Source organism: Aptenodytes forsteri, unplaced genomic scaffold (genome assembly GCF_000699145.1).
Source record: "Aptenodytes forsteri isolate BGI_AS27 unplaced genomic scaffold, ASM69914v1 Scaffold284, whole genome shotgun sequence".
Lineage (NCBI taxonomy): Eukaryota > Metazoa > Chordata > Aves > Sphenisciformes > Spheniscidae > Aptenodytes > Aptenodytes forsteri.
The window spans coordinates 2,594,458-2,609,226 of NW_008794445.1; the positions used below are offsets into that span (position 1 = coordinate 2,594,458).

General features: G+C 44.9%; 2 protein-coding genes across 2 annotated transcripts in view; both read left to right on the plus strand.

Annotated features, from left to right (window-relative positions):
• CACNA1I (calcium voltage-gated channel subunit alpha1 I) overlaps positions 1–14,769 on the plus strand; it is a 165,795-nt gene that overhangs the window by 65,488 nt on the left and 85,538 nt on the right. The window contains 2 exon segments of the mRNA XM_019474817.1: positions 5,695–5,806; positions 6,806–6,939. Coding sequence (XP_019330362.1) covers positions 5,695–5,806; positions 6,806–6,939 — 246 coding nt within the window.
• On the plus strand, positions 6,222–6,537 carry RPS26 (ribosomal protein S26). The gene is given in 3 exon segments (XM_019474803.1): positions 6,222–6,282; positions 6,285–6,365; positions 6,368–6,537. Coding segments are annotated over 3 exon segments (312 nt in total).

The following is a 14,769-nucleotide window of genomic DNA, read 5'->3' on the forward strand; positions in this document are numbered from 1 at the left end:
ATTTAGCTGGTGGGAAGCATGGTGGGATGAGAGGGAGGTGGAGAGAAGCCCAAAGGGGAGGCAGAGAGGAGTGATCGTGCAAATGTGATGTCTCACCTGCAGGGTGCCCACAGCTGTGCCTGCCTGGCACCAGCACAGAGGTGGGAGGCCATGAGGAGTTGCGTGCACGGGTGGCTGGTGTTTGGAATGCATTGCATGGGGCTCCATGTTTCCAGTTCAGTCACTGAACTGCTCTACTGCAGCAAGCTCTTCTCTCTGTTTTGGGGCAGGAACAGATGCTACCATGAGCAGCCACACCACAGAGCTGGCTTTTTCCCCTTGCTGTAAGTGCTTTGTAGCCAAGGCATTTCTACTGCAGGTTAAACAGGCCTGAGACATTCAAGACCTGAATTGGCACAAGGCATACCCTAGGAGAGGTTTGGAAATAGCAATGGGAAAGACTGAGGGATTGTCATGCTTGTAAAGCTTATATATTTTCTGTGCTGTTAGGAGTGCCAGCCACTGGGGAGCTCTTTGGGCCTGGTGTATTCTTACTCTTCAGCTGATGTTAAAGGAGGAGGAGGAGAGGGGACCCCAAAGTATTGTTTTGTTTTGCTCTGTTCTATTTTCGTCAGTGATTGTCCTGGTTTCAGCTGGGATAGAGTTAATTTTCTTCCTAGTAGCGTGTACAGTGCTGTGTTTTGGATTTAGTATGAGGATAATGTTGATAACACACCCATGTTTTAGCTGTTGCTAAGTAGTGCTTACACCAGTCAAAGACTTTTCAGCTTCCCATGCTCTACCGACTGAGAAGGCTGGAGGTACACAAGAGGCTGGGAAAGGGCACAGCCAGGACAGCTGACCCAAACTGGCCAAAGGCACATTCCTTACCACGTGACGTCATGCTCAGTACCCCATACATAAACTGGGGGAAAGCTGGCTGGGGGGCCGCTGCTCAGGGACTGGCTGGGCATCGGTTGGCGGGTGGTGAGCAATTGCACTGTGCATCACTTATTTGGTATATTTATTATTAAGATTTTATTTTATTTCAATTATTAAACTGTTTTTATCTCAACCCATGAGCTTTCTCACTTCTACTCTTCCGATTCTCTCCCCCATCCCACCGGGGGGTGGAGGGGGAGTGAGCGAGCAGCTGTGTGGTGCTCAGTTGCCGACTGGGGTTAAATTGCGACAGTGATAAAAAGCAGAGATTGAGGCCAATCCCAAGAACATCAAGTGGTACCCAGTTTTTCATGTGCAAGCTATTTACAGGTCCAATACAACATACCTTGCTTCTGCTATTTGTCATTCAGGAATCGAGCCCAAAAGCTTTGCCTGTATCCCATCACCTGTTTCTAACATCATCTTGCATTATGCATAGTCATGTTATCAAGCACTAGCACAACATGTCTAGCTCCCAGAAACACCTGCACATCTCCTTAACTGTCCTGTAACTTGTGGCTTTCAGCACTGACTCCATCCTAGATGGTTTGGGGTGGATGATGGTTCTCTCCTGGTGTGTGATGGTGACGCATGTTCCCCTTGAGTCTCTTCCCATCCCAGACTTGCCCTGTCCGTTGGAAGACATGGTGGAGGGTCAATGGATATGTGGTGGCTGCCTTCAGGCAGCAGCTGGATGGACCCTGGCTGGGGTGTGAAAGGAGAAGGAGGGCACCCTTCAGCAAAACAAAGTGTTGCTGCCACAGGCAGGTACCAGCTATAGAACCAGTACAAGAAAACGTGTTTTAGGCAAAATATAATTAACCTAGATATGGATCTTGATGCCACAAGACAGTGATGAAGCCAAGAGCTTAACAGGACTTTTACAAAGAGGAGACAGTTATGTGGATAATGAGAATAGCCCATGGTTAAAGAAGTCAGGAAACCTTTCTCCCTTGCTGTTTTTCCTTTTTCAAATGAGTGCTATGACCTCTTTATCCCTGAGGGCTTGAATCAACTGTGAACTGTCACCGTTAAGGGAAAAACCTCCCTTTAAGGGCAGATTATTACATAGTGGATTGCTGAGGGTTTTCTGGTACCTTCCTCTGAAGCATCCTGTGGTGGCCAAGAGACCACAACCTGACCATGGGCAGAAACGTTTGGGTCTCCTTTTAGTTTCCAAAACCTGTCAGAGGCCCCAGGCCTCGCTGGGAAAGGTGTCAGGAGCGGGGCCATGGGAAAAGAGAGCAGTGGCGAGGAAGGGCTGGGGCAGAGGGGGATAGCATGTGTGCGGGTTTGCTTGTAATTAGGAGATTTGAACTTCGAAAGGAGTTAATTAGTAATGAAACTTCTGACTGAATGATGCAGACTGTAAAGACCGGCTTTGTCAGCAGCTGAAACTAATTACAGGCTCAGGCACAGGGAAAAGGAGGGGGTGAAGGATGGGGGGGGGGGAGAGGCATCACCGAAAGAAAGATGATAAACCTGGCTGCAGGCTGTTGCTGTGGTGACGGGAGGCAGTTGCCGTGGTTGACAGCGGTGACACATTGAAGGCAGCAGGTACTTCTAATTACCCCCTCCACCGACCCAAGCAGGCAGCAACCCCTCCCGACTCCGGGCAGGAGATGCTCCGGTTTTCTCCTAGCACTTTCTTCCTCTCCGCCGCAGGTTGGATGTGCCTTTTCAGGGCCCCCACCTGCTCTGAAAGGAAAACCGTGGGGTAGCAGCTTTTCCTAATGTCACTTTAATAGCCCGGGAGCAGCCAGCGATTCAGCAGCGTCCTCGGGAAGCCTGGACAAGGCTGGCAAACTTTCAGAGAGCTGGTATCCAAAAAGCAGGAGAGGAGAAATTGAGTGCAGCTGGCCACAGCTTTTGGAGCAAGAAGATGAGGGCCTTGCGCATCTGGCCCAAATTGCAATGTTTTTGGTAGCGCTTGCTGTGGCTGGCCAGGTCTTGTGCTTTGGGGTCTTGCCAGCTGCCCGAAGGCACCCTGCCATGGTTTGTGTGGGCTGGGGCGGGGTACTGCAAGGGGAGCGAGAGGAGCAAAGGGAGCATGGGAGCATCCTGACCACCCACGCATTGCTGCTGCTGAGGCATGTGCACAAAAGTGTAGATCTGTATGAAATAAACCCCTGACTTTGAACCCCTTTGCCTGAATTCCCTGAGTTTGGCTGCCGTCGGAGAGTACTCCCTGCCTCTGGGTCTCTTGTGTAATGTTTTCTGTGTGTTTGCTGAAGAAAAAACCCTGGCTTTTAAAAAAATTTCTGCTTTTCATTTTTTACATATTAATTTCATCTAGGGCTGTTCTAAGCTCTGGCTCTGTCTGTACCTCTCCTGACTGCCTTATGCCCAGGGAGAGGGACTTTCGCAGCTGTTGCCTCAGCCCACACCAAAACTCTTTTGGCCCCTTGAAGGGTGTCATTCAGCACTGATCTCTCTGTCAGGGCTTTGCTGGTGCTGCCTTTCCAGTAGCTGTCAAAGCACCTGCTGCAAAATGGAGAGGCTGAGAGAGCTGGGACTGTTCAGCCTGGAGAAGAGAAGGCTCAGGGGGATCTTATCTGTGCATACAAATACCTGATGGGAGGAGTAAAGGAGACAGACTGCTCAGTGGTGCCCAGTGGCAGGGCAAGAGGCAATGGGCACAGCCTGAAACACGGGATATCCCATTTAAATGTAAGAAAAGACTTTTTCACTGTGTAGATAGTCAAATGTTGGAGTAGGTTGCCCAGAGAGGTTCTGGTGCTTCCATCCTTGGAGATATTCAAAACCCAACTGGATGCGACCCTGAGCAATCTGATGTAGTTTGAGCAGGGAGGTTGGACCAGATGACCTCTAGAGGCCTCTTCCAACCTCAACCATTCTGTGGTTCTGTAATTCTGTGAAAGATGATGCCGAACAGATTTTGAAAAGTCCAGAAAAGAATTGCAGTCTTATTCGAAAAGCCCGTGGGAGCTTATGGAAACCTCTCCAATTGCTTTCCTGGGCTTTGGATCAGATCATTAAAGAAACATGTGAGAGAGAGAAAGGTGGAAAGTTGAAGTTGTGCTGTGTAGACCTCTGAGGGCAAACATTTTATTCGTGCCCTTTTGGTGTATTCCTCTCAGAAAAGGCTTCTAGTTTTGAAGCCTACATCGAGGGTGGGCTCCACATGCATTACTTTGTATAGCACTTGGGATTAACTTAGTGAGGGATAGTGATAACACGTTCTTGAGATCACCTCGTAGCATGATTGGCACACTAGACCTGGTGCCCTGCTCTTGTCTGATTTTGCAACTGAACGTAGCTCACCGAAAACTAGGTGGGGGGAGAAGAGAAAGAATTAATAATCTTCTAGATCAGATTGTGTGGGTTTGTCATGAATCACTGTCAGAGAATGAGCACGGAAGAGTTGCTCAGAATGAGCCTGGATGTCGAATGTCTTTCAGAAGTGAGTAGAGATACAGGCCACCGTTTTGGATTCAGTTCTGCAAGGACTGAAAATGGGTGCACTCGGTGGGTTGTATTTTAAATGGATAATTTCTTGGCTCTGTTATTTTAAATTAAAAAAAAAAAAGAATTTTGTCTGAAAATGGAAACTGAGCAGATATGCTTATGTGAGGTGTGTTAAAATACCCAAGAAGGATGGCTCTGCCAGAGGTTGGAGGTCCGTTCTCATTAGATCTACATCACTGCTTTGCAAGGCGAATGCTGGAAAAATATTGCAGAAATGTGCCCACTTTTAGAGCTAAAATACTGTAAATGAGTTCTTGGATAAGTGTGTATAAGGTCTTAAGACTCCTTCAGGAGGAGAGGTATGGTAAAGAGGAGACAGGTAGAGGTTGTGGAGAGCACAGAGAAGGTCACACAAATAGACCATTTTTATCCTCTTCTGTAATATATAAATGAAGTGGCACTTGATGAAATTAAAAGGCAAAAAATTAAAAATAAATAGAAGAAAACAATTTTTAATGTAAAGTATAATTAGCCATTGTAGCTCATGGCTGCTAACTATTATCGAAGCAGATATTTTAGTAAGATTATCAACAAAGGATTCAAATGAATGAGCAAAGCATCTGCAGGGACATCAGTGTAGCTGAGAAAACAATTATAAGGGCTATCAATCCTCATGCTTTAGGGCATAAACAGATCACCAGCTGGGGTCAGAAATGCAATTTCCCCCCATGATTACTGAATAACTTAATTAGGCACATTGTGGAGTTTTATCCAGCATGGGTCACTGCTGGAAGCAGAATAACAGATTAGATGGACCATTGACCTGTTCCAATATCTCCAAGTTCCTCTCAGAAGGGAAGAGGGAGACTTCTAGCCTTGTGTTGTACCCCCTTCCCAGAAGGGCAGTAATCACTAGGCTTACATAGAGATCCAACTGTCCATTTTGATCTAGATCCCTAGATTATAGTGATCTCTGCTGCATTTGAGTGTAGGCCACCATGGAAAGCCTCTTCCAAGTATTTGGAAGATTCAGTAAACCAATGAAGGAAGGGACTCAGCAAATCAACAAGAGAGGAGTGAGCATGTGTTTAACTATGGCAATGCTTTGACTTGTATAAATATCTTAGGCCTTTGTGCTACCTCTACTTTCCCCTTTTCAAAAGAGTTTTGGCTTAATCAAGGAGTGGAGTAGTGAGGAACTGAGGGGAAAAAAACATAAGAATATAATAAATCAGCCTATCAGCAGTTATTTCCCTTAATCTTCCTATTTTGTCACCCCAAGCCTAGAGCAAGCTTATCCCAGCCATGATGCTTTTACAGAAGTTTTCCTTGACTCTTTTCCACCTGGTTTGAGTGTGTCAGCATGATGGTGATTTTGTTAAACTGCGTTACCCTGGGGATGTACCAGCCATGTGAGGATATGGACTGCCTTTCTGACAGGTGTAAAATCTTGCAGGTAAGCAGACTTCCTTCTTGTTGTGATGGTGCCTCAGTCCAAGTCACAAATTTTCATGCATGCTTTCCTTGAGCGTGTGGGCAACACCTTCCCAGACAGGTTGGCAAGAATGTCCCTGGTAGTAAGCTATCCTGTTGTAAAATGGGAAGAGCTTGCTTTGAGGGGAATGGGGCGAGAGGGATAAGTCTACTTGTGACCATGCAATATAGAACAATGGCTAACCTTCCTGATCTTGTGCATAAGCAGGGGTTTCCTGACATAGACAGCTAGAAGATACATAGCTCAGGGGTAAGCCAGGGAGAAATAACTAAGGTTACAGGATCCTGGCAGGAGAGAATAGCAGCCCCCAATGCATTCACTAGTCTGTTGAGGATGCAAGGGTACTACTGAGTTCACAGGTAACGTGGCATTCAGGATGCCCAAAGGGAGAAGAAACAAAAGGTATGTCAAGAAGGGCCATGGGTACATCCAGCCTATGAATGCACTAGCTGTGCTTGCTGCTTCCCCAAAAAGAAGGTGACAACAAAGGTTGTCATCTATAGTGTTGCTGAGGCTGTGACGTTCAGATATCTGAAGCCTCCATCTGTGATTGGTATATGCTGTCCAAGCTGTGCTTGAAGTTGCACTATGTCCTCAGCTGAGCCATTTGCAGTGGAGTGGTGAGGAATCCCTCCTGGGAGACCTTGGAAGGACAGTGTTTCCCTGGTCAGGTTTGGACCTGCTGGTGCTGAGCCAACCTCCTTTCATGTAAGTCCATGTAAGGAGTCTCTAAGCCTACATCAATTACTTCACCCATGGTGGAAAAAAAACTATAAAAACCCCTTGCTTACTTGAGCAGCAGGAAGCTGTGATGCCAGGGCTGCATGGAAGAAGTCTTTCCAGCCCTGCCTCAAACTCATTTTCAGAAGTACTGAAATTTGTGTTTATCTCACATTCTGTGTTTTAAAGTCTAAGGCTGAGAATGCTTATCAAATGCGCTCTTGGGTTTCTGTTTGGCAGGTATTTGATGATTTTATCTTCATCTTCTTTGCCATGGAAATGGTCTTAAAGATGGTGGCTCTGGGGATCTTTGGCAAGAAGTGTTACCTTGGAGATACCTGGAACCGCCTGGATTTCTTCATTGTCATGGCTGGGTAGGTCAATAGTTCCTGCATTTATTTGTTCTGTGTTTGCTAGAGTCTTGCATGGAACAGAAATGATGTAACTGAAGGGAAAGTTTCCATGGTGGTACTACTCCATTACATCTGCTGAACTGGAATCAGACGTGCTGGGGTTAGCAGTCTATGGAAGAAACAGTAGATAAGGTAGCTTACCTCCCCAGCTGATGTGCAGCCATCTATCTCGCACAACTTCAGTAGAAGATGTTAATTTGTACTAGCTGAAGAGCTAGTCCAGGAACTTTTTTGTTTGTTTGTTTTTAAAATGTCTGAGTGGAAGAGGTGTAACCTTTACCAGAACCAAGCTAGCTTCTCTGTTTCCAGCAGCAGTGTTTTAAAGGTAGGAATGTCATTGTTGTTACTCTGGGCTTTTTGTCTTTGTATTGCACTGGCCTTACCCACACGCATGGTACTATTGGGACAAGTTGACATTTGAGTGTTTTTTACAACAAAGTTGCTATGGTGAAGCTCTGGTTTCCCCTCTGCATGTATGAAGTGGAAAGTCTACCAGGATTTGCCTATTGAATCACAGCAAAATGCTCATCTCTGATACCAGTGGGCATGCGCTTTTTTGGAATTTGTCCATTTTCAATTAGATTGCCTTGTAGTAAAGTTAAAAAACAAACAAAAAAAAAAGTCAGAAATAAATATGTAATATTGCTGTTGTCACAGCAAACAAGTGAACATCTTTTCAGAGAGAAAACCCCACTTTCCTCTTCCTCCCAGCAAGGAATTACCCACATTTGCTGTCACCTGGCAGTGCGTGTATTACTGACTGAGCCAGCAGTGAGTTTGAGCTCACTTTGCAGAGTTTTCCCCTGCGGTGTGGAGCAGCACTGTCTTTATATTTGCTTTTGACACAGTTCTTCTACAGCAAGACTTGAAAGTCATTCCCTCTGGAGGGGCATATAATTGTTTGCTTCTGGGGGGAGCAGAGATTTTCAAACTCAGTTCAGTTGTAAAAGTTTGAAGACTGATTCTTGGCCAGCTTGTGCCTGAAAGGACAGGCAGATGAAAGCTGTAGCTTTTTCTGAATTAATGCAACATTTGTGAGATGGGAAGACCTTTCTTGTGGCTAAGCCTGCTGTGATTAGCATCTGATTTAAAATTGCCCGGCATGGGGACTGCGAGTTCATCAGGAAAGGCTAAGTTAAAGCACCTGACACATGGTGGTGAGAAAAGCCAGATCGTTGTATGTTCTAGCCTGAGCTCCTGGTGGCAAAATTGCTGGTGACTGGATGCAGGGAAAGCGAGACCCTACCACAGCAGCCTTTGAGAAGGAAAGGGAAGAACAGGTGTGTTTGAAAGGGGGACCCTGGAGCCCATGGTGCTCTTCCGTGTGGATGATGCGCTGTGGTATGCTGCGAGGAAGGCTCTGCGCCAAGTGGGCACAGGATTGCTGGTGTATGGGGTAAAAGGCTTGGGAACTGGGGGTCTCGCTCTGCCTAGTGTTCCTGCAAGCATGGTATGTGAGTGGTGCTATCTGGAGAGATGAAGAAATCAGTGGGGCAATGCTAAATGAAAGAGGGTGAGCTCAAGGACTTACTCCATGCAGGAAACAAGTGAAATCCATGCTACCTAGATGAGAAGGGAATAAACCCCATTTACAGGTTTCCCTCTGTCGCCATTGCTGGCAGAAATTTGAGGAGAGAGTCTTTTGTGCATCTGATAGCAGTACTAGGAAAAAAGCTCATATCTGAACTCTTTTCAATGCCAAGGAGACTTAGAATCAACTCCTTAGATATAAAATAATCAGTGTGGAGGATTTTTCATTTCAGGTCCAAAACTGAAAGAAATTTGTTTCCTGATTTCTATACAATTGTCCTCATGAGGTGTCAGGCTGAAATGATAGTAATCTCATTAGAATATCTGATCTCAAGAGACTTCTGCTAAAGAAAGATTTTTCCATTTAGTTATAGAGAACTAATGACTATATAACGTATTTTGAGTTATAAAAGCTTGTGGTTATTAATTCATTATTCTTTGAAATTCATTAAAATTGTCTGCACTGTTTAAATCAAATCCAAGGCTCAAACTTGCCCTTACATACAGACTGTAGGCTTTTATTTAACCTCAGATTTAAGCCCCAAGCATTATCCTGGTTGGTCCCACACCTGGATCATGGCTTCAGCTTACTCTGGGTCCAGGTGCTGCCTTAGCCTTGTGACTAAGAGAAGACATCCTGCATTACATTCTTGCATGTTTTCTCCATGCCAGTGAGTTAGATCCTGATCAGAGGCTAATCAGTTTTCTCTAAGGGCCTTTCCTTTTCATGGTCCTGGACTCTCATTGCCTGCAAGGGAGGTCATAAATTTGGCTCTGAAGAAAACGTCCGTGATGTTGGGAAGCAATGCACTGCCTAAAAGACGTGCAGCTTCTCTCAATTTCAAGAATAAGGACTGTACTTCCCAGCCCCTTCTCTTCCCTTCTCCCTTTCCAAATAAACACCAACAAGGCAGCAAAGGATGGAAGAATAAACTGTAGCATGGAAAAGCAGAGTGCAGGCAAGGGACCATTCTGTTGGGCGTTCCTGGGCAGCTGAGATACCTCCATCTGGCTAGCTGCATGACAGCATGTTTTATCAAAGAGCATAATGATTATTTGCTGCTATTGCCCCAGACGGTGTTTTGGTTACATAAACCATGTATTCAGGCATTCATTTGTAGTTTTCTCCTCACTTCCTTGGAAAGCCAGAAGCTATAGTTTTAGTCAGCTGAATTCCCTCATGTGCCCCTGCCCTGCTTGCTCCTACTCCCCACGCAACCCAGCAGCTCAAGGAGGAAGACTCCATTGTCACTAAAAATGTTCAGTTTCCATGGCGATAGGAGCTGACATCACCAGAACTTTCTCCCCTCTCGCACACTCCCTCCCCCAACCACCTTCAACACATTTTTTTCAGAAAGGATTAGGAAAAAACCCAAAACAACAGTCCTAAGTCAACGCTCTCCTTCATTGTTCCCCTTGGAGCTCCTAAAACCGAGCGAGGTAATTTGGGTTGAAGAATGCCAATGCCCTTGTGCGCACAAGCAGCCAGGGCTGCAAATTCAGCTTGCCGATGCTCCAGTTCCCAACTGCTCACTGGTGACAGGAGGTTGCAGGTTCCCAGACGTTTCAAGCAGACTGTGCTTGTCACCAGCTGTCCTGGTGGGAGTCCCTCTTCCCCTGCGTTTGTGATTAGGTCTTGTCTGGCATCATTTGTTTCCCACAGCGATTGGGTGCATTTGGAGAACTCGATCTGAGGTGACTTCAAAGGGCAGCTTCCTAAAGTTGAGAGCCTACTAAGTTTTGAAAGTTGAGCTAATGTGAACGCTAATCATGTTGGAAGCGCAGGCCAGTGTCTCTATGTGCATGAATTTAGGATAAACGTCACTTGCTTCTGGCAGTTCTCTAGCAAAAAAAGAGTGAGCGAGCAATTTCTCCTGCTTGCTCTACTCTGTGAAGCAGTTGTGTTCATGTGTGGTTGGAGATGGCACCACTGTCCCTCTGGGAAGGGAGATGTTCCTTTGCATGACTGTCCTGAGGGTCCCTGTGCGAGGAGTGAATTCATGCAACCTGCCTGGCCTTGGGGGCATTAATTGCACTGAGGGTGTGTTTGTTCTGCCTCTCTTGAGCCAAGTGCTGTAATTAGTGACCTGTGGTCCATCTCTGCCCTCTTCTGCGGCATCCCCACGACATGTTCTAGTATGCAATTTACTTGTGTAAATAGGTAGGTAGGTTGAGGGGGAGTAAATTTACACATTTACTTGTGTAAATATGTAGGTAGTTTAAGCCTTCACTATGTGGCCAGGGGGATGATTGTGATGACAAGTATGTGCCTAGAATATGTCCAAAACCTTTCCTTAATTACTTGCTGCTTGGAGTCCAATGGCTGAGGAGAGGCTGGTGTATCTTTCAGACAATGCCCCGTCTTTGCCTCTTTCCATTAAGCTGTGGTCAAATCCCATCCTAACCTTGCCTTTGATGGGAGGAATGGCATGACTTTGTATATTTTGGCATTTTAGGATGCACTTGCAGTGTTTTTTAACAGCTTTTAAAAGTGGTGGATATCAGAACAAGACATAGTACTCTGTGTAGCCACTTCAGTGGTAATACAGTCTCTCTATTCCAGCCTGAAATTTCCCTGTTCCTACAGCCAAGGATTGCTGTAGCCCATCTCATCAACCACTGCATCTCCCTATCAATTCATTCAGCTGCTTTCACCAATTGGCTCCAAGCGTGGTTGGTTGGGTTTTTTCCCCTCTCTGTCTCCTCTTCTGAAAAGAGAAAATCCCTTCCTATTAGTAGGAACAGCAAACTTTGTTCCCAGATGTATGCCGTTACATTTGTTCACACTGGAATACATATTATTTGCATTTCCAAAGCAGTTCATACTGTTCTATATCACTGACTTGTCCTCTTCATTTCTTTTTCTGTTCTCCCAAAAATATGCTTCAACTGCAAAATACATCAGTGATTTTTTTTTTTTAAATTTTATTTTCTGCCAGGTTGCGATAGATAAATAAAGAACAGAGCAGCAAGAATTGTGCATTACAGAAGTACATCTGCTCATGAATGAGTCCCCATTTACTGTTGCATGTGAGGTTTATTACTTAGCCAGTTTTTCTCTAGCTAATGTATGTCATGATGATTTCATATCATTCCAGCCATATCAACATAATTACTTGTGTGAACCAGACTTGTAATCTCATAAGAAATTATAGCACATTAGTTTGATGGTATCTATTTTTCCTTAAACCTGTGTTGATAATGGTTAATTTTATTATCCACCTTTAATCCATAATCTATCAAAGCCGCATATTGGAGATTTCATTACTGTACTGTGATCAGCATCAGTCCAGTTAGCCTACTGAGATCACTGTGTTTCTAAAGTACTGGCACAGTATCAGAATTTCTCTGACCATTGGATGCTTTCCCAGTTTTCTGAGACTAATAAAAAATCATCAGTACTGGTCCAGATCTTTTCTGGCCATGTCTTTTAAAACTCTTGGATATAAATTGTCCAGGCCTGCTTATGTTAGAGTATCCCTATTTTGATAGGCACAGCCTAAAATACTTGATCACAGCTGGAGCTGAAACTAGCTTATTATCATATGACATACGTCATCTGACCTTCCCCATAGAACTTTTTTTAATTGAAGTTTGCTGCCTTTTTACACTGTTCATGACAACTCTGTTTTCTTGTTCCACTGATTAACTTGTACCATTTTATGTGCTCATTCAATTCCCTTACAAATTTTCTACAATTTCCATCTCCTAATTTGTATTCATTGGTATCAACTTCCCCTCTCTTGCTATTACATTGCTGCTTTTGCTTTCACTTATATTGTACTATCTTTTTAGCCTGTTCAGCTTTCTTGTCTCTGTTGAAGCTTCTTGGATACCTGATAAATATTCCTAAACACCACTTGACTGTCATCCACAGTTCATGAATTAAAGTCTTTATCCTGACCTGTTTGATGCATGGATGTTTCTGTGTGTTTTCAACTTCATGAATATGGCCTCTCTAATCCACCAAGTATATATAGTACTGTTGATGACCTCACTTGATTTGTACATAACGCATGTAATCAAGTAGTCCTAGCTTTAAGTTCTATGATTAAAAAAAAAAAAAAAAAAAGAAAAAGCACTTAATAGACAGTCTCTGTATCTTCCATCCTTAAATGCAATTCTTTGAGTTGTAAGGCACATCACTGTAAATACTGGGAAATTGCAAGGAGATTTAGGTGTCCCCAACGCGTTGCACAAATTCAACCCTTGCAGATGGATAGGGGGAGGGTTTTTCTTCTATGAATTACAGACCAATACCAAGAGCGCTAGTCAGCCTGTTTTCTAGTGTGATCTGGACATACGTAATCACATTGATAGGATAACTCATGTTGGAAAGACCTTGTGAGGTCTCCAGTCCAATCTTCTTGTTCAAAGGAGGGTCAACAACAAGCTCAAGTTAGGTTGCTCAGAGTTGTCTAGTCAAGTCTTGAAAACCACCACAGATGGAGACTGCACCACCTCTCTGGGCCCCAGCCCCACTGCTGATCTATCTCTGTAACAAGTCTGAACCTCCCTTCCCTGCTTGGATTTATGTCCATTGTGTCTTGTTCTTCTGCCGTGCACCGCTGTGAAGAGTCTGGCTTCATCTCCTCACTGACTTCCTCGTAGGTACCAAGGAGCTGCTGTTAGGTCCCTCCAAAATCATCATCATCCAGGCTGAACAAGTCCCCATCTCTCAGCCTCTCCTCAAAGGGAAAGTGCTCCAGCCCCTGAGCATCTTGGTGACTCTCCACTGAACTTGCTCCAGTTTATCAACATCTTTCTTGTATTGGGGGGCCCAAAACTGAATGTGCTATTCTCGATGTGGTCTACCAAATGCAAAGTAAAGGGGATAATCCCTTCCCTCATCTACTGGCTGCACTCCTGTTGGTGCACCTTGGTATGCCATCAGCCTTCGTCGCATGGACCATGTGTTGCCTGCTGTCCCCCAGGACCCACAGATCCTTTTCAGCAGAGCCACTACCCATCAGCCCTGCTCCAGTTTCAACATCTTTCTTGTATTGGGGGGCCCAAAACTGAATGTGCTATTCTCGATGTGGTCTACCAAATGCAAAGTAAAGGGGATAATCCCTTCCCTCATCTACTGGCTGCACTCCTGTTGGTGCACCTTGGTATGCCATCAGCCTTCGTCGCATGGACCATGTGTTGCCTGCTGTCCCCCAGGACCCACAGATCCTTTTCAGCAGAGCCACTACCCATCTTGGGGGGCCCAAAACTGAATGTGCTATTCTCGATGTGGTCTACCAAATGCAAAGTAAAGGGGATAATCCCTTCCCTCATCTACTGGCTGCACTCCTGTTGGTGCACCTTGGTATGCCATCAGCCTTCGTCGCATGGACCATGTGTTGCCTGCTGTCCCCCAGGACCCACAGATCCTTTTCAGCAGAGCCACTACCCATCAGCCCTTAGGCAGCGGGTTAGTCCAGCACAGGTGCAGGACCTTGCATTTGTCTGTTGAATTTTATGAGGCTCCTGTCAGCACATTTCTCTAGCCAGGAGGAATTCTCTACTTTATATGGCAGAAAATTAATCCATAAGTATTTATTTCCAAATTGTCACTGATTCCGTACTAGAAAATACTGGTTTTGACAGAGTGTGCTACTCCCCCTCCCTTTCTGTCCACTTGAGCCTCCCTAGCTAGGTTAAAATCATCGATTTTAATATTCCTTTCATACGGATCTTCCCACCAGGCTTTCTTAATGCCATTTAGGCTGTTTATGCTCATAAAATGAACAATTCCTATTCTCTTTATTACTCAGGCCCCTGGCACTGGTGTATAGACGATATGTTTTTCTCCTCTTTACATCTTTTAGTGCCTTGATTAGTTTTGTTCTTGACATGGAACCTCTGTAAGAACTAACCTTTTTCCTAATTTCATCACTTTTCCCTTTGGTCTTTCATTTAACAATCTCCTGACTTCTATCTCTCAGTTCCCTAAAAACTAATTCTTTTTCTAATGAAATACTAGTTAATATTTCTGCTTCTCCAGGCGTAGCCCAGTGCTCTGCAAGTCTCCTGCCCTATGTGGCTGGCCAAGCCAGCAGTTCGTTACCAGATTCCTCCATCATAGAGTCATAGAATCATTAAGGTTGGAAAAGACCTCTAAGATCGAGTCCAACCATCGACCCAACACCACCATGCCCACTAAACCATGTTCCTAAGTGCCTCATCTACACGTCTTTTAAATACTTCCAGGGATGGTGACTCAACCACTTCCCTGGGCAGCCTGGTCCAATGTTTAACCACTCTTTTAGTAAA